Source organism: Dipodomys ordii, unplaced genomic scaffold (assembly GCF_000151885.1).
Source record: "Dipodomys ordii isolate 6190 unplaced genomic scaffold, Dord_2.0 Scaffold90, whole genome shotgun sequence".
NCBI lineage: Eukaryota > Metazoa > Chordata > Mammalia > Rodentia > Heteromyidae > Dipodomys > Dipodomys ordii.
In genome coordinates, this window is record NW_012267306.1 from 959183 (window position 1) to 978463 (window position 19281).

Here is a 19281-nt window from a genome sequence, read left to right on the forward strand (position 1 = left end):
CTCTACTGAAAGATATGGTATTGGAGAAGGCTGTAATTATAATGGTCAGACTTTTCGCTGAATAAGGTTTGATTCAAGATTATGTCCTACTTAAACAACCAATATAACAAAGATCCACAAGAATGTGGCTCTTCTCAGCTTCTATAAATCCATTGCGAAAAACAAAATAAAAAACAAAAACAAAAAACAACACAATGGCTACTTGAACAATCAGTAATCCTTATATGAGAAATTGCTGCTATTATCTTGAATTTAGCATCCAGGGCACATTTTTACTATTATTATAAAAGAGGTAATCTTTTTCATCCATGAGAATAGCAGAACACATTACTTGTTCAAATTCATATGCCTACTAAGAACTTAAAAGCTATATTTCATTGAACAAAACAGGATATCCTCCATCTTCAATCTGGTTTTGCCTGTATTTTATTTTATTTGACTGCCATAATGTATGCCTTTTTAGAGTAAAAAGCAACATGACTATCTCTATTCCTTTCTGAAAATCCAATTACATGTGACCTATTACATTATTTTCACCAATCATTGGTTCTGCTCATACTCTATAAGAATATTATATGTCCCTAGCCACTTCCCTTGACTTGCTCTGCTTTTTGATGCAAAAGCAAATGCCCCTGATATAAAAAGCCACTATGGTAAGCTGTTTGTCACTCCAACATACTCAGCAAAAACAAACAAACTACATCTCAAGAAGCATGCTCAGACACCAAGAACCACAGAGTTTAAACAAGCCTGAAGGGAGTGACAAGGATTCAGAAATGTTTGGAATTCCTATCAGTAAGGGCAGGTAAGGTATTGCTGCACACTGAGTCTAGGAAATGGAGTAGAGATGGTAGGTATAAAGAAAGAAAGGACAAGATAACTACATCACCCAAAAAGTGACTATATAAAAGAACTAGAGGGAAGGGGGGGAAAAAAAACCACAGATGTGCTTTTCTTTCAGGGAAGAATTAAGTCTAATAAATAAATTAGAAAATAGAATTGAGAGAGAGAGAGAGGAAGAGAGATAGAGAGGAAGAGAGAGAGACTGATTTTTCCATAGGGGAAAGATTTCTAGGAATTAGAGCAGTCTAATAATAGAATAAATAGTCTGACAAAATAATATGCTTTGAGTGACTGTGAGTCATGAAACAAAAGCTACCACATATACCGACATTATTGATAGAAAACTTCATTTTGTGGGAATTTATACAAGATGATCTCTTAGCACCCTTCCAATTCTGGTCTGAAAATTCTAGAAGGTTACTCAACAATTTTCAGCTAGCTCTCTTGGATAAAAGAAAAAAAGCTAATTATCCTGACAATAATTAGCCAAAGAATAGTTTTTTAGAATCTCAATTTTTGTGGCATCAAAATGTATACCTTTTCTTCACAATTCATCATTACTTTTTCATATTTTTCTCTGAAGTAGGACTAAAACATTTTGTATATTTTAGTCTAAATGAGCATAGATCATTTCATCAGACCTAGGGTTAATCAAGCATGGCAATGTAATAAATATTATATTCACCAAGAAAGTTCAGAGGACTTAATGTGAAAAAAACACTCTTCAATTTATCTGTCAAATGTATAGGTTTCTTGTGAAATATAAAGGCTGAGAGCATACAAGACATTGAAATACTAGCATGATAAAGTCTACATCATCCTTAAACCTGCATTTTGAAAATGGTTTCATGTTGTCTCCTATAACATCATCAGTAAAGACATTCTCTGAATACTTTTACTAACCATATATTCAGATCATAGAACATCTCCTGTGATGTGACATTAAAACTGAATGAATAGGCTAGGCAATGGTAGCTCAAATCCGTAATCCTAGCTACTCAGGAGACTGAGATCTGAGGATCTGGTTCAAAGGCAGCCCAAGCAGAAAGGTCTGTGAGACTCTTATCTCCAATTAACAACCAGAAAACCAGAGTGGTGCTGTGGCTCAAGTGGTAGAGTGCTCACCTTAAGCTAAACAGCTCAGGGACAGTGCCCAGGCCCAGAGTTCAAGCCCTATGACTGACCAAAACAAAAAACTAAATGTCTGCATGATAACTAACAGTATCATTATCACATGTGCACCTCTGACTAAACTAGGAGAATCTTTATTACATTCCATTTAATTATAGTATTTTAGAGAAGTAAAGATTTAATAGGCAGTTACGTTAAAAATGTGAAATTGACAGTTTAATATCTGTATGTTACTATTGGGACCATTTAAGATGAGAAATATTGACATGAGGCTTTTTTCTTTTGTTTGGTTAGGTTTTGTGTGCTGGTCCTGGGGCTTCAACTCAGGGCCTGAGCACTGTCAACTAAGCTTTTCTATTCAAGGCTAGTGCTCTGCTACTTGAGCATCAGCTCCACTTCTTACTTTCTGATGGCTAGTTGGAGATAAAGAGTCTCATTGACTTTCCTGCCCAAACTTCAAACCATGATCCTCAGATCTTAGCCTCCAGCCACTGGCACATAGGGACATATGAGAGTCTCACAGCACAGGGCATTGGTTATCAAATAAAACTCATGTAATAGCAAAAACAAACTCATTTAAGGTTTTTATTTAAAAACTCTAAAGTTTTTTATAATAAGGTATAACTACTTACCAACAAGTCTTATCACATTTAGTGTTGTATTTGTTAAGATAGGAGCATTCACTTTATTTAGACTGTAATCTGATTTCTTCCTGCTTTTCAGGGTTTCTCGAGAAACACTTAATATGGAAAAACAAGAATTGCAATTAGGGTTACCAGGTAATAAACCAGTAAGTTATTCAGTTTTTAGTCATGACTGAAAATTGGTAAGTTTTTAAAAACAGATTTTTAGGTAAATTATTATATGTCTAGGTGCAAATGTACTAAGTTTCCTAATTTTGGAAACATGAAAAAACAGCCTCCTTAGAAGCTAAATTCAATATACGGGGTGATGTCAGAATCAGGGGTTAAGGAGCAGAGTCAAAGGAGAAGTAGAAGTTATATGGAAAGTGCAGAAAATAAGAGACACCCAACATACGTAGAAACCCAGCATAGTAAAGGAGGATGATTGAATAATCTGGCACAAAGATAAATTTGGCATGAAGGATGGTCACTGCAACACACATGACAAAAATTTGTATTTTCAAGGGACACAATAATCTAGATCCTATAGCAACTGTTAACAGTTTGGTTTCTGTAGTTAATTACATGATTCAAACTTTAGGAGGCAACATTAACACTACCAAAAATGTAATACAAACATACACTAGCCAACCCTATCTTACTTGTTCATTTCAATTCAATTCAGAGTTTCCTTTGACCAACATACCTAAATTTAACTAATGAAGATATAAAACAAAATAGCTCCATTCAGCTCAAAATTGCTCACATCTATAGATATTTCAATCTATTACATATGGAAAAACCAATAAAAATATTTTATAATTGATATACTTAAAGCTATATGAATTTCTCATTTTTAAGGAAAAATTATTCTATCTTGGGTTTTAATCTATCATGTAACTACCTTTGTAGTTACTGTCTGATATTAATTCATATGAACACATCAAAATCAAGAGGTATTGAACTGGTAGAAAGTGACCCCCCCCCAATAAAAAATTCTATCATGCTTTTGAAAAGGACAGGTTATCCTAAAACAAACCTCAATCACTAACAGGAAATGTTAATACAAGATTCAAATATAAAACCAAAAGGACACAGGGAAAGTAAAAGTGGAGAGTTGCTCTATTTATTGTATAACAGCAAGAACTTCATCTCTGAGTTGAAAGCTCTGATTATGCCCAATATTTTCATCAGATAAACTTTTAAGCACTTTAAAAAAGATTAACTTTTGGTAGCATTTTAAAAAAGGAATTAGAACCTTGCGGCAAACAATCTGCATAAAGGAAAGGCTTTTAAAGTAATAAAATCAACAACTATGATTTTTTTGACACAACTTTAACAAGTAAACTCCCAGTGAAATGCATTGGTTTGTAAAATGCCTAAGGAAGTTTTCTTAGGTACAGCTTGTATAAGCATTACATTTTCCCTGAAAATTTACTATTATCAAATATGAGAAATCATATTTTTCTACTCTTTTCTGGAATCATTTTTAAAACACATTAACTTCTGTTATAGAATGTTATAAACACAAAAAAAATTTTTTTTTAAAATTTCTGTTAATCTTCAAAGGGAATTCTATGATATGTTAGGCCCACAACCAAAGAAGTATACAACCTAAGGATGATTACCTTTTTACTGGAGCATCACCTGTCTGCTCATCCACATAATCTCGCTTGAGTTCCTCAGGAACATCACTGTCACTGTCATACTCTTGATAGGCACTCTTTTCTTGTTCATCAGACTCGTACTGAACAGAACACAGTGGGTTTAGGATTAAGCACCTTTACTGCAATCCTTCTACACAACGAAATTAATCCAATTGTAACTGTGTAAGAGACCACTAAATACAGAAAAATTCTTAATAATTTAGCTTTAATTTCACTACAAAGAATCATACTATACTTCACTTTTTTGTTCTTTTTTTTTTTTGGTCAGCCATGGGACTTGAACTCTGGGACTGGATGCTATCCCTGAGCTCTTCAGCTCAAGGTGAGCACTCTACCACTTGAGCCACAGAGCCACTTCCTATACTTCATTTTTCTTTTTCTTAATCATTACATCTTACCCAGCGAAAAAGAAAAACAAAAATACATGTATAGAGGTTTGTAAATGACAAAGAAAATCAAATTTCCATATACAAAAACCAAATACATCAAAAGGAACTCAAATGATGAAAAGAATATGTATTTAATGATTTTACAAAAAATGTCTAAAAGTTTCATCACACTTACTATCCAATTTGCTAACTCATTATGACACTGAATATCTATTTCTGACACACTGAAAGTCTTGACTCAGTTTAGTGAACACAAAATACATGTGTATGCTTATAATGAACGACTTAGAAAATTACTGTTACATTAATAGCCATGCTGATTGCTTTTGAGAGAAAGATGCCTTGGTAATATTTCCCTAACTCTCTTGCATCATGACCTACGCCAGAAAGGGAAAACAGTGAAACCCATACTAGACCAAAAGGAGCAATAGTAGCAATATCATCATCACTGATGTAACAGATTAACATAATTCAACAGTGGCTAACATTCATTGAGGTTTTGACTAAGTAATGAGCCACGTTACTTCCCAAATTATTTCACTGAATCCCAAAAATTAATTCTTTAATGATGTTTATCTCCATATGACAGCTGAACAAAAACGTACAATGACAAGATGGAAAGAAGTTTGTCATAATTCAACAACTACTTCTTGAGAATCTATTAATAAAATCCACTAATCTATTGAGCTATATTTAGATGTGGTTCCAGATTCTCAAGGACTTACTTTATACCTGGAAAGATCAGGTCATAAGTGAATAATTGTAAAATAAAATCACTGTAAGCTTTTTCCTACAGTTATGAGCAAAATTCTTAATATCACACAAAGTTCAACACCAACTAGCTTTTCTTGGTTATAGAAACAGAGCTTCATGATTACACAGTATTGTTCGTATTCTCTGTATAAGGATTCAATATTTTCAAACTCATTGATACATTAAGATTTATCTGTTACATCCCCAAACCCATCCTTAGATACCTATTCTTCAAGTCATTCATGGACATGTCATCCAACATGAACATTCCCACCTGAGGGCAAAGCAATGATCTGCCTTCTTGATTTGGGTCTTGTACTATAAACAAGGTTCCTTTTCTATGAAGTTACTGTGAACACTGAGTTGGCAAATACTGAACTATTGTTCATATCAGATTCCAGTGATCCTCTGGTAACAATATTCATCATTCATCAACACTGAACTCATGCCCAACAGCACTATAATTCATGCCCAAGTAAAGCTTGTCTAGTACAACCATTTCTCCATAAGATACATCAAAGCCTTCTTGCACTGGAGAACACTAAAGAGCACTTCTGCACTTCATTAAAATGGAACTCTATGAACAATGAAGTCACCAACAAAAAGGACAGAAATAGGAAATACATGGCACTAAATACACCATATAACATACTCCATTAGAAGCCAAGACATCTTCTGTTTCTTCATCTTTGTGGTTGGCTTGAATTTCAAATGGATTCCCACCACTACAGTATTGCTCAAACAGAGTTGCTGCTTTTGAAGAACTTGACACTGGCTGCTTACTAGGTGAAACTGATGGGGATCGGGATTGTTCCATGAATTTAAATTCCTAAACATTGAAAAAGGAGCCAAATACATTATAGCAACAACAATAAACTTCAAGTACATAAACATATCCTGCCAATGTAGAGTAAGTAGAAAGAAAATCATGATCTTCAGGTAAGTCAATCTTACAAGCTCTATGAAACCACAGTTTTGGTAATCCATGTTTAAAGGTTTTGCTACAGCTAACTCAGTCCATGACATCACTTAAATCAGTGTTATCTGCTTTGAACTACTTTTAGTTTACTTTAAAGAACTTTTAAGAAAAGTTTGTGAAAATAATATGAAATATAAAGGCTATTTTCTAAAAAATTTTAAATAGCAAAAGTCTTATGAGCAGACTAAAATCATGTATGAAAATGAATTGTTAAACCAAGCACTTGGCTTACTAGATATTCTATACAGATACCAAAATTTATGATCTAGAGAAATTAAGGACCAAGTAGAAGATTATATATCTAATTAATGAAATCGTTGAAACAATCTCTAAAAGTAATTTAAATTATAAAACTATTGATGGGAAAACTTATCAAAAATTTTAATTAATATTTTTCTTTTTTTAATAAGTTTTTATTGTGAAAATATCATACAGAGGGGTTACAATTACATGAGCAAGGTAATGAGTACATTTCTTATCAAGCATTGTTGCCTCCTCCTTTGTTTTTCCCCTACCATCCCATCTCCATGACTACACCCCGGCCCACTCCTTCCCCAACCAAAGTTGTAAAGTTCGTTTTTTGACATAGCGACTCATACATCTCATTGTGGCAATGGGTCCACCTGTATCCCTATTTAAATAATTTGTTTTTTCCTTTCCGCTCCCCAAATTATACCAACATCAAATACAGGGGTTATACTGTGGGGGGTGGGACATACAAAGCAACAAAAAAAATCACATGATACCTTATAAATACATTAGAAACAATAGCAAGAAAGAACAAAACCAATTGTGTCCTTATCTTGGGGTTCATTTCGCCTAACATCATCTTATCTGACCTTTTCTGCTTGTCTCAGACATATACTAGTTATAGCAAATAAGGCAAACCATGGAACCTATGTTCCTATGTCCTATGGGCCTGGCTTACTTCACTTAATATGAGCTTTTCCAATCTTTCCATTTTCTAACAAATGGGGCAATGTCATTCTTTCCGATGAAGGCATAGAATTCCATTGTGTATAAATGCCACATTTTCTTGATCCATTCAACTACTGAGGGGCATCTGGATTGGTTCCATATCTTCGCTATGGTAGATAATGCTGCAATAAACATAATTGTGCTGGTAGCTTTAGTATAGTCTTGTTTGTGATCATGTGGGTAAATGCCCAAAAGTGGGACTGCTGGGTCATTGGGGAGCTCTATGTAGAGTCTTTTGAGAAACCTCCATACTACTTTCCAAAGTGGTAAAAATTTTAATTAATATTTTTTCTATACCTAAAAGAGATTGCCAAATTAACTTCTTTGAAGAAAATGATGTTCACCTGAATAGGAATGTTTCAACATACTGCTTAGAAGAGGTTGGCTTACAAAATATGCACACATAATATAATGATTAAATAGAACATGGAATAAAGTATTTAAACAGATATTAGATATTCTAAAATTAACATTAACTTAGAATTCTAAGTAACATTAAGGAATTATTTTTAAGTATTTGTAATTAAAAATTAATGATAATTACATTGCTTTTCAGCACAGATTAACCAACATGTTTCAGTCTTTTTACTATTTCCAAATTAAGACTAAACATGACAGAACTAGATAAGAGCTATTATAAAATATGAACATAAGCAAATAAGCACTATCAAAAAAACCTAAATTATGTATTCCCTGACAGGCATTTTCCTCAAAGGCAAAAAACAAACACACAGGTCTCTCAAAATGTAGATATACACTGGGAAAACTTATCAAAAAATTTAATTAATATTTTTCTATACTTAAAAGAGATCTCCAAATTAACTTCTTTGAAGAAAATAAGATTCACCAGAATAGAAATGTTTCCACATACTGCTTAAGAGAGGTTACAATTTTACCAACTATGTGTGTAAATATGCACATGTAATATAATGATTAAATAGAACTTGGAGTAAAGTACTTAAACAGATATTCATCTAAAATTAACATTAACTTAGAATTTTTAGATTTGGAGAACATATCAGCAATGTATTTCAATCAAAACAAAATCACACCAATTGAAGACTTTTTCATTTACTATTTACTCTATTAATTGAATTCAAAATAAAAATCAGTTAAAAATATAATGGTGTTTCTTATTTTTTTTTCAGGCATTTGCTCAATACAGGCAAATTTAGGAATTGTAGTAAAACTCTGACACCCATTAGTCCCTTTAAGCAATTACAAATAAGCATTGTAATAAACATTCTTATTAAACTATTAAAATAGCATAACTTTCTGAAAATTTGTAATTTAGCAGAATTCAAAAAAAACAACCATTTTAAGTGTTAATTCCCCGTAGGCAAAAGAGTTTTCCTAAGGCATATAAATGAAATTTGTAAAAACAGATTTTTTCATAACTATAAAAGGAAATTCTCATAGGAGGGGCTTGCCATTAAAAGCATTCAAGGAAGGCAGAATCAGCATTGTTCAGTCATCTGACTGCTTTATAAATGACTTGACATATCTGTCTTTTATTTTAAAAGATTAAAAAGATTTTTTATTTAAAAAATTTTAAAAGATTAAAAATATTTTTGTTCATAAGAAAAAACTTACATGAAGCTGCAAGATGCTGAAATTTGACTTCACAGGACAAAGCTCCCAAGTCTCATTCTCTAAGAACATTCTGAGTTCATCAAGTCGTGTTCTTCAAAAAGAAAAGGAAAACTTTACAAATTAGAATTGAAGAAATAGAGCACAGTCCAATTACAGGTCTATCATCATGATCATAATCAACTCTGAGAAACCACTGAGATGAACACAATAGCAAAAGTTTATTGTTTTTTACTCATTAATATCTTATAATCCTTAAGAGGAAAATTATTAAATATTTCCTTACGTGAATATTTTTACTGTATTGCAAAAGAATGTCTGAAATGTCATTTTTACTAAGGGGCTAAATTTAAAGTTTATTAGCACCTTTTTTGCTTAAAATATTCATCGCTAATAATATGTCAGTGTCAAAAAGAACAAAAATTTACAAATTATATAAGATGGTCAATAGTAATATATACTTCATACTGAACACCACAGATCTAAACCATATTTACTAAGCCACAATATCAATGTAAGTATCACTTTCTGGACACTTTTAGCTCAATGTCTATCTCATTATAAAACTGAACTAGCAGGTAAGGCATATCTGTACCTGACAGTCCACTAATCACTAATGTCATATTGACCTTTTTCTTTCTCTAATGCTTTTGCTGCCATTATCTATGCTCAGTAATCAGCACATTTCAAAGGCAGACCAAGAAAGATAACTGATAACAGCCAGTACCTGTCCTTTTCTTGTCTTTCCTACCACAAGGTGTTACTATGTTAAAAAACAAAATCTAGACTATTTTAAAATACAAACACCTTAAAATAAAGGAGAAATGAGTAGATGAGTGTATAAAAACTAAGAATGTCCCAAAATATTGAGGCCATTATACACGGATTATAAGTTAAATAAAACAGAGATAGATGTACCAAATAGGTATTTCAAAAAATGACAATAAAAAGACACAAAAGAATTGAATTATCATACCAGAATGATTTACAGTTCTGGAGGTCAACAATCCAAAATTCTGTATCAATGAATTGAAATCAAGGAGTTGGGAGTCTGCACTCTACTACACTTGAGGGAAGAATACATTCAATTACGCCCTTTATAGGCTTTGGCAGCTGGTGGTATTCTAGATCTTCAGCCATGAAACTGCAAATTGTGCCTCATGTGGCCTTTTCCACTGCATGTACAGCTTTTTCTCACTGCCTATGTAAACCCCCTATTGCTTTCCTTTATTTCTGATGGCATTTAGGACTCATCCAGCTAATACAGAAGATACTGTCTTAAAAGTGTATGTTTTTTGAATAAAAACCTCAGTTCCATTTCTTGGAGTTCATTTTGATAAGCTTCATTTTATATGGCCATATTCACCTAGCTATTGAGCTATTGTGATCCCCTGCTAAGAATATCCTCGACATGTTCTAGGTATTACAAATGAGGGAAACCAGGCAACCTGTGTTTCTTTGGGTCTGGCTTGCTTCACTTAATTTTTTTTCAAGTTTTTCTATTTCCTTATGAATGGGGTGATGTCATTCTTTCTAATGACCATAGAATTTCATTAAGTATATATAACACATTTTCTTGATCCATTCATCTACTGAGGGGCATCTGGGTTGGTTTCATATCTTAGCTATGGCAAATAATGCTGCAATGAACATGGCTTTGCTGGTAGCTTTAGTGTGGTCTTGTTTGTGGTCATTTGGATAAATGTCTAAGAATGGGATTGCTGGGTCATAAGGGAGCTCTAGGTTTAGTCTTTTGAGGTATTTCCATACTGCTTTCCAGAGTGGCTGAACAAGTTAACATTCCCACCAACAGTAGTAGCCTTCCCTTTTGGCCACAACCCTGCCAGCACTGTTACTATTTCTTGTTTCTTTATTGTCTTTCCTTTGGTTTATGCCCCATTGTCACTATTTTTTATTTCTGTACCCTTGTATGTAAGTTTATCAGATTTGGGGAAGGGAAGGGAATCACAGAAATGGCAGGACAATGTAACAGTGATAGTCACTAGACATTATGTTGGAAATTAACTTTACAACTTGCGGGGGAAGGAAGTCAGAGGGGAGGGAAAATCAGAGAAAATGAGGGAAAGTGTTAACACTGTTCAAAAATAAATGTACTCATTACCTTAGTTACGTAACTAATCCCTCTTTTTATCACCTATACAATAAAGAAAGTGTATATTTTATGTGCTAAGGATGGAACCTGAATCTTGCATGTGTTCTACCATTCAACAACCTCTTTAGCATCTCCTCACAAACTTAACATGATCACACCTGTAGGTATTTTTTATAAGTTAACATTTATAGTTTCTAGCTATTTAGACCTGATATTTGTTGTTTTTGTGCTGAGGAGAAAAGAGGGTGTTATTTTTTCCAACATTTTCTGAAAGGAAAAACCTTTTATATATCAACAGAATTTTTTCTCATTAAAAAGATAGGTACATCTGTCGATGTACTTTTAGGGTCTTTGAAAACATTTGATAAACATTGAAAATTACAGTAATTACAAATCTGATGCACATTCTATAACTAGAATGTTTTGACAATTACACATTGCTATATAATTTCTATGTCATTATTGTTGAAATTGGAATATTGTGCTTTTTAAAGTTTTGTAATTTCTAGCGAAAGAATGGTAGGTTGGGGTGTATATAATCTATGAGTACATGAACATAAAGTTGGAATAAAACTGATAATTCTGAAAGCTTGTTCAGAAAATAGACATGCCACATTTTATAAAACTGCCATGCATAACATGAATAGAATTCCTAAATAGATGATATTCCTCCAAAAAGTAAACTGCTTTTTTATACCTTTTTTATGCCTGTATCTTAATAATAATCACCTAACTATGTACTTAACACATGAATAAATTGGTTCACAAACGACTTCATTCTCAAGACCTCTACTTGGTAGGAGAGTACCACGAAACAAAGTATATGTACGTGTAAACATTTTTAACCTTTTTTAATTTTATATATTTTACTTATGTGGTACAATACAGAGTAATTGCCTTATGCATGCTAGGCAAGCACTCCACCACTAAGCCACATTTCCAGTCCACATTTAAACATTTTTAAGAAAATGAAAACACACTTGATCTATATTTCATCACATCTGTACCCAAATATATTTAACAAATGATTAATCAATGGTTTGATGCCCAATAATCTCTTCCCTGATATAGCATATTATCACTGTGAGCAGGTATTAACTGTGAACAAAGAGAAAAAGGAGAATTTCACACTTTCACTCTCTGGCACCAAAATAACAATAACAAAAGTAAAGGTTTAGAATAAAAAGTAAACTGTAACTCAAACAACAAAATATATTTCAAAATATGACAGAATATATTCTTTTTAAACATAGCTCTGGATCTGGTTTCTATCAGTAAGGATCTAATATGCTAGCTTTCTCTCTCAGTTGAACACTGGTTTAAACAAGTAGTCACTCTGATATATAAGTATTCCTTCCCACCTTTCTCCACCAAAACTATTCCTATCATCCTTTTTAAAGTCAACAGTGATGGTTTTGCAAAATAACAGAGCACACAATCTTGGCTTTGCATCTAGACTTTTGGGAGTATCACATCTTCTACTCTAAAATACTTCTTACACCAAAGACTAAGAATAGGATACCTCACTGATTACAATCTCTATGGCATGACACAGTGGCCAAATTCTTTCAGTAAACTATGATGTAGTGATTATTTTCTTTAGTCCTAAAGAAATACATTCAAAATTTAATACACTCAAATACATTCAAAATTCAGTACTTTAAGCCTGCAAGACAAAAATATACTAAGATTTTCAATGAATAAGTAAGAATGTTTTATCATATATTAGATGAAACATTTTTAGCTTTATGAAAAGAGCTAGGAAGAACGTATTTAAGTATAAACACTATGGTTTTAAAACAATGCTGTAACAGTAAACATAAGCCTAAAGTATTCTCATTACCTAAATTTATTCATATTGCATTAGAATTCTTACCTATGATAGTTCTTGAAATAATTGACACTCTGTTTTCTAATAGACTCTTGTAAAACTTCAGATTTGCTACCACAAAATTCTTCTCCAACCTGCATCAACCTAATTAGACAAAAAGTTTATGTAAATTTCAGCAAATATCTCACAAAGAAGTTGGATGTTCTTTGTACAAAGATAGCAAGCAATAAAACCTTGTTTATTGCAAAGAATTCTACAGATTACAAAATTCAAACTGTTTAGCATATTCACAAACCAACCCAGCAACAATTAGTTTTGAGTGTACAATTATCTTCATTTGCATGAAGAAGTTAGACATAATAACTAATTAATTCCTCATTTCTGTGATTATTATGGTTGAATGAATCAAACTAAAGATTAAGATAAAAATCTCAAACACTACCTGCTTATTATATCCAAAACAAAGATGAAATCATCGTATTTGAATATAGACAAATCAGTTCCAAGCAAGTAGGTTTTTACTTTTAGCTGAACATCCTATAAGACAAAAAAAGATAATCAAAAACTTCAAATATAGAAAATAAGCTCTTTAGATCCAATTATTCTAGGTACAGATGAAGATAAGACAAGAATGTGTTTCATTCTTTTTTTCCCTCTGAGTTGCTTACACTTACTAATTTTTCTTGTAAAGGGCGACAAAGCAAACTAATAACATAGTCAGTGTGGTTATTCACTATGTGTTAAGCTGTGCACTGGATGATTGTGAGAGAATAAGCCAGGCTTTAGAGCAAGGTTTAGAGTCCCATTGTCAGCCCTTCGGTAGAAAGACGTGAATGCTGGGTTGGGAGGACTGGATTAGACATCATAACTAAGGATGATCCTTGGTATACAATAATGATGACAGACTTAGTCTCAAAGCTCATTCATTACTTCCATAACTCATTATTTTTATAACTCATTCTTCCAACAATTCTGTTCCATTCTTAACTAAAACTATTTAAGCTAACAGCCAATAACTTTCAAGGCAATATTACAGAGACAGTTTCATAAATATCAGACACAAAATAGCAATGACAAGAATCTCACTACAATAAAACCAAGTTCTATTAAATGCTATGCTATATGATGTAAAAGACACACACACAATTGTTTATGAAATACAAATGAAACTTGGAAAAAATAAAAAAAAATTGATGGAAACAGACAGGAGACCAAATAGTATAAAGATGCTGATTTTCCAAATCAATGTTTAGGTTCAATGAAACTCTAACCAAAATCACAAGACCTTTTCTTCTGATTTCTAAAATTCACATAGAATAAGAGGTAATAACGTTTTATGGTATGTGTGTGTGTGTGTGTGTGTGTGTGTGTGTGTGTGTTGTGTGTGTGTGTGTGTGTGTGTGTCTCCTGGGGCTACAACTTAGAGCCCATGTACCTCTGTCCCCATTTGTGTGTGTGTGTGTGTGTGTGTGTCTCTCTCTCTCTCTCTCTCTCTCTCTCTCTCTCTCTCTCTCTCTCTCTCTCTCTCTCCTGGGGCTAGAACTTAGAGCCCATGTACCTCTGTCCCCGAACTTATTTTGTGAAAGGCTAGCACCCTACCATCTGAGCCATAACTCCACTATCAGCCTTTTGGGGGTAGTTTATTGGAAATAAGACTGGCTTTGAACCTCCTAAGTAGGTCTGAGCAACCTATACCTGGCAATAACTTATGGGCTTAAAGTAAGGCTTTCTATAACTGTAACCCCTCTTATAGTATTTGTACAATAAAAAAATTTAAAGGCTTTGTAAAAATTGAATAGAAGTTAAGGTAATGTTGGAAGACTTGTACTGTCTATATAGAGTTATCGATACAGGGTTTTTACTCAACCTTATTTAAAGCAAATAATGTTAGTAATGTATCAAGTATCCACAAAAACCATTAAGGACCAACAACAAAAAAAACACATTAAATGTTCCAGGTAATAGTGCTTGTAGTTTAAATATTATATGATTATAATTATCAGATGAATTTGTAACTGAACATTACATGGAGCTTTTTAAGAATAAAGATAGCATATAAGAACTCACAAAAGGCAATAGTTTGATATAAAAATGCTAACCATCTGCACAGTAAAAATAAGTAAACCTAAGTAAAAATAACATAAATAGCAAATAAGGTATTAAATATTACCACATAAATAATCATAAAGTATACAAATAATATGCAAAATTGTAACATTAATAAAATTTCAAATACTAAATCTAATGAAACTATCTCTCAAACAAAAAAAGAACACATTTCTACATTTACAGAAGAAACAACTGTAATACTTAAAATATAGCATATATTATATTACATCCTGGTAGTGGAGTATGTGACAACATCCCAAATCAATTCATTACTATTTCCATCAAGTTTTACCTGCTGGCTATCTTAACAAAAAAGAATTCCTTATTCAAAATTAATGTTTTCAATTATACTGTATTTAGCCTTGTAATTTCAATTTAGTAAACTCAATGAGTTCCTAAAATATGTAAATCTCTATTCTAGACAAGCTGAGAATTAGGGCTGGGAATGAAGAGGGGACTGAGCAGTGAGGAGGTAAAGATATTCTAAAGCTGAAACAGTTATCTATACTTAAAAGCATGATGATTTCCAATAACTTGGAAATGCTTACCAAATTCTTCAGTGACAATGGCTCATCAACCTTACATTTAACTGATCTTCTTGTATCAGTAATGCTATTAGGTTGCCACAATGACTAGAGACTAGCTATAAGAAATGCTAGGTATTTCAAAGTACATATACTGCATTAACAGAAATTCTACCATAGATGCTGTCATTTCAATTCCAATTAAATTGTAGCCTTATTCTGAGGAAAAACTAACATAGGACTAAACCTACAAAGAATACAGAAAACTTTTTAATTAGTAAAGCAACTTTGACATGAAGATTTCTACTGCTTTTATAATTTTTTAAAAAAAACCAAACCTGCCATATTCGTGTAAGTCCATGTTCTAACTTCTTTTTTATGTAGCCACGATCAAAATTAGTTTCTTCAGTACCCATCATATTACTCCCTTCTGAAAATAAAAGATGATATATATTTTTAGATTTTAATTCAGTAAGTTTACCAATAGTCATTTGCAGTCTCATTTTTGTAAACTACATGAAATATATAAATATATAATACATATAAATATATAATACATATATACATATATAATACATTTATATGTATATAAATATAATACACATATAAATATTTAATACATATAAAATATACATAAATACATAAAATATAAATACATAAAATATTTACACATTCAAAACAATGTCAAAAATAGGCACCAGAATTAAACCCATTTGGTAAGATTGATAACGTTAGCCAGTGGAATGCTAAATATACCTCAGACCACTTAACTCATGTGACTGGAGTAAGAATTCCAACACAGTAGTGTGGTCTCAGTGACTAGGTTATCATTGGTCACATAGTGCTTGTTGAAATACAAGTGAACATGCTGGTACTGGGGCATTATAGGATCAAATAATCCAATAATGAATTAATATTCACATCAACCAGAGTAGATCACAAATGTGTTCCTGCAATGAAATAATGATGAATACTTTTGTATGCTAATTACAATAAGAGCATTCATTATTTTGTAGAAATATGCCAACCTTATCTAGTTCAACAAATTAAGACCAATGATCTGCCTTAAATCAAGTTTTCCCTTTAAAGCAACAGAGATTGGATCTTAAGCTGCCCAGCTTGGGCCCACAGTTTCCTTTAATGGTAACTTTATCTTTTTATTAAACTCTTTGCCACTTTGAAAAGAATAAAATATAATAACAGAAAATGTATTTATTTGAAGAGATATACCTTTATGTGAATAAAAAAAGCAAAGAATTAATTTAAAGTGAACAATTAACTTTTAGAGTCCTCAAAACTATCAATGGACTGTGAGACTAATCGGAGAACCTGAATACTCAAAACACACAGATCAGAATTAAGGAATCTTAGCCAAGAAGACTGAATAAGCAAGGCTCAAGTCATTTTATGCTGAATTCAGTACGCTAAGAAATGCATACTAATTGCCTAAAGTGAAAACAGGTTTTACCATGATGAATGTATATATTGACCTCTAACTCCTTTTTAATTTTTAATATTTTTGATACATAGTAATTTAGTACATTTATGAATTCTTATAGTCTTAATTTATATACTAATTCTGTTAGAAACTTGTCCTTCAGGTTACTCTTAAATGATGCACCAGAAAAGAAAATGTTGCTGAAATATTGTTAACACTATCTAAAAAAATATATCCTATCCATATCTAGAAGAAAACATAAAAGGTGCCAAATCTAGATCAACTTTCTGAAAAACTGGATCCTTAAGGAGCTAGGAATATCACTTTTGATTTGACCTGGTTCTGTTCTCAGTACTGAACCTTGAAACCAGGGTTTTGCAGATGTAAGTGTAAGGTCTGCACAGGACATCTCCCTACCTCTTGGCTAAGTTCCGCCCAGCATCTGTTACCTAGGTAACTAGCAGTCCTGGAAGCAGTCACTTTCCCCTCCTAGGTCACATCCTGGGCCACCTCTGGTCACGTGCCTCCCATCTGACCTTAGGAGCGTCGCCACACCTCTTCCTGTCCATGGCCTAGATAAGTCATGGCCAAAGGGGTGGGTCCTCCCTTCCTTTTCAGCAGTGCCTCTCCACCATGCATGGTCGGGGCAGCAGTTTGGTAAATAAATTTTTCAGTGTGTGATGTTCTCTTCATCAGCTATCTAATGAAACGTACCTATTTAATATACCCTATAACAAGTGGATGCTGCATTTCAGCATCCTGCTGGTCTGCAATCCTAGCTCAATGCCTACTACCTCTTTTCTCCTCCTCTCCCTTTACCCTCCCTGACAATATTTCTCAGTGAATGAAAATCCATCCATAGAACTTTCCTTTTTTGTTTTGCTTTCTGTGTTTATAATCCTTTTATGAATCAAGACAAAGATTAAACTTTTATTTTGCAGCTGGGTGCTAGTAGCTCACACCTGTAATCTTAGCTACTCAGGAGGCTGAGATCTGAGGATCACAGTTCAAAGCCAGCCTAAGCAAGAAAAGTCTGTAAGACTCTCATCTCCGATTAACCACCAGAAAACCAGAAGCGGTACTGTGGCTCAAGTGGTAAAGCACTTGCCTTGAGCTGAAAAGCTCAGGAATGGAGTTCAAGCCCAACAACTGACCAAAAAAAAAAAAAAAAACACCCTATCAATGCCTCTATCCGGAATAGTGGGTGTTTCTTGAACTACCCAGTCACAGAAGCCAAGCACCTCAGAAACTATAAGTTACTAAAAAATTTGAATAGTTTGCATTAAATTGTACATGATACAACTGAATGCAATATATTTATGACTTCTTTCCATACTAAACAAAATGCTGATAAAATCATTTGTTGCTCTTATACATATTCTGAATACTTCATCTTTTTTGTTGTTGTTGTTGTTGTTGGTCATGGGCCTGAACTCTGGGCCTGGGCACTGTCCCTCAGCTATTCAGCTCAGGCTAGTGCTCTACCACTTGAGCCATAACACAACTTCTGCCTTTTTCTGCTTATGTGGTGCTGAGGAATCGAACCCAGGGCCTCATGCATGCAAGGCAAGCACTCTACCACTGAACCACCTTCCCAGCACGCTGAATAGTTAATCTTGACTGTTGTTTAAAGACTAATCACTTATATATAATTATACCAATGAGGCAATTTAAATAGAATGCCTAGTAACTACAGTAATTTCTTAGCCTTGTTCTTTATTGTTTGGTTGTCTATACTACAGTCATTTATAATTGTACTTTCCATTTAAAGATTCTTAATTATTGTATAAAGTTCAAAGTCGTCTTGCATTTTCAACAGGAAAAGATCAATATGGTGATAATTTTTTTTTGAGAGAGGGTGCATCACAATTCTTTATTGGAAAGCTGGCAACCGCAGGTAGATTCTTGTCACAAAGACCTGCAGCCCCTCAAATATACTTAACACTGTAAGAAAATCGAGCCATAAGAGCAAGAGAGGAAAGAAAGAGCAGAAAAACAATACCAACAAACCAGATCAACTCCAATGGAGAGCTGAAGTGGAACGCCATGGTGAACAGAAGGGAATCAGGAAACAGGAGACACTAGACATGAGGCATGGTGCCTGATAAATTCTTAAGAGCCTAGCCTTATTAGTACAACCTAAACATTAGTAAAACAGATTAACAATGAGCATTTATCTTGGATTTCATAGTAAGTTTGGATGGACTGATGGCTTACCTGGTTCATAATAGCACACATACAAATACACACACACACACACACACACACACACACAACACACACACATACACACACACTTAAAACAAGTTCTTT

General features: G+C 33.2%; 1 protein-coding gene across 1 annotated transcript in view; it reads right to left on the bottom strand.

Moving 5' to 3' along the window:
* Ccdc132 (coiled-coil domain containing 132) overlaps positions 1 to 19281 on the bottom strand; it is a 101933-nt gene that overhangs the window by 33538 nt on the left and 49114 nt on the right. The window contains exons 14-20 of the mRNA XM_013026070.1: positions 15869 to 15960; positions 13340 to 13434; positions 12943 to 13041; positions 8957 to 9047; positions 6059 to 6235; positions 4226 to 4344; positions 2607 to 2713 (exon numbers count right to left, since the gene is read on the bottom strand). Coding sequence (XP_012881524.1) covers positions 2607 to 2713; positions 4226 to 4344; positions 6059 to 6235; positions 8957 to 9047; positions 12943 to 13041; positions 13340 to 13434; positions 15869 to 15960 — 780 coding nt within the window. The remainder of the gene's footprint in view (positions 1 to 2606; positions 2714 to 4225; positions 4345 to 6058; positions 6236 to 8956; positions 9048 to 12942; positions 13042 to 13339; positions 13435 to 15868; positions 15961 to 19281) is intronic.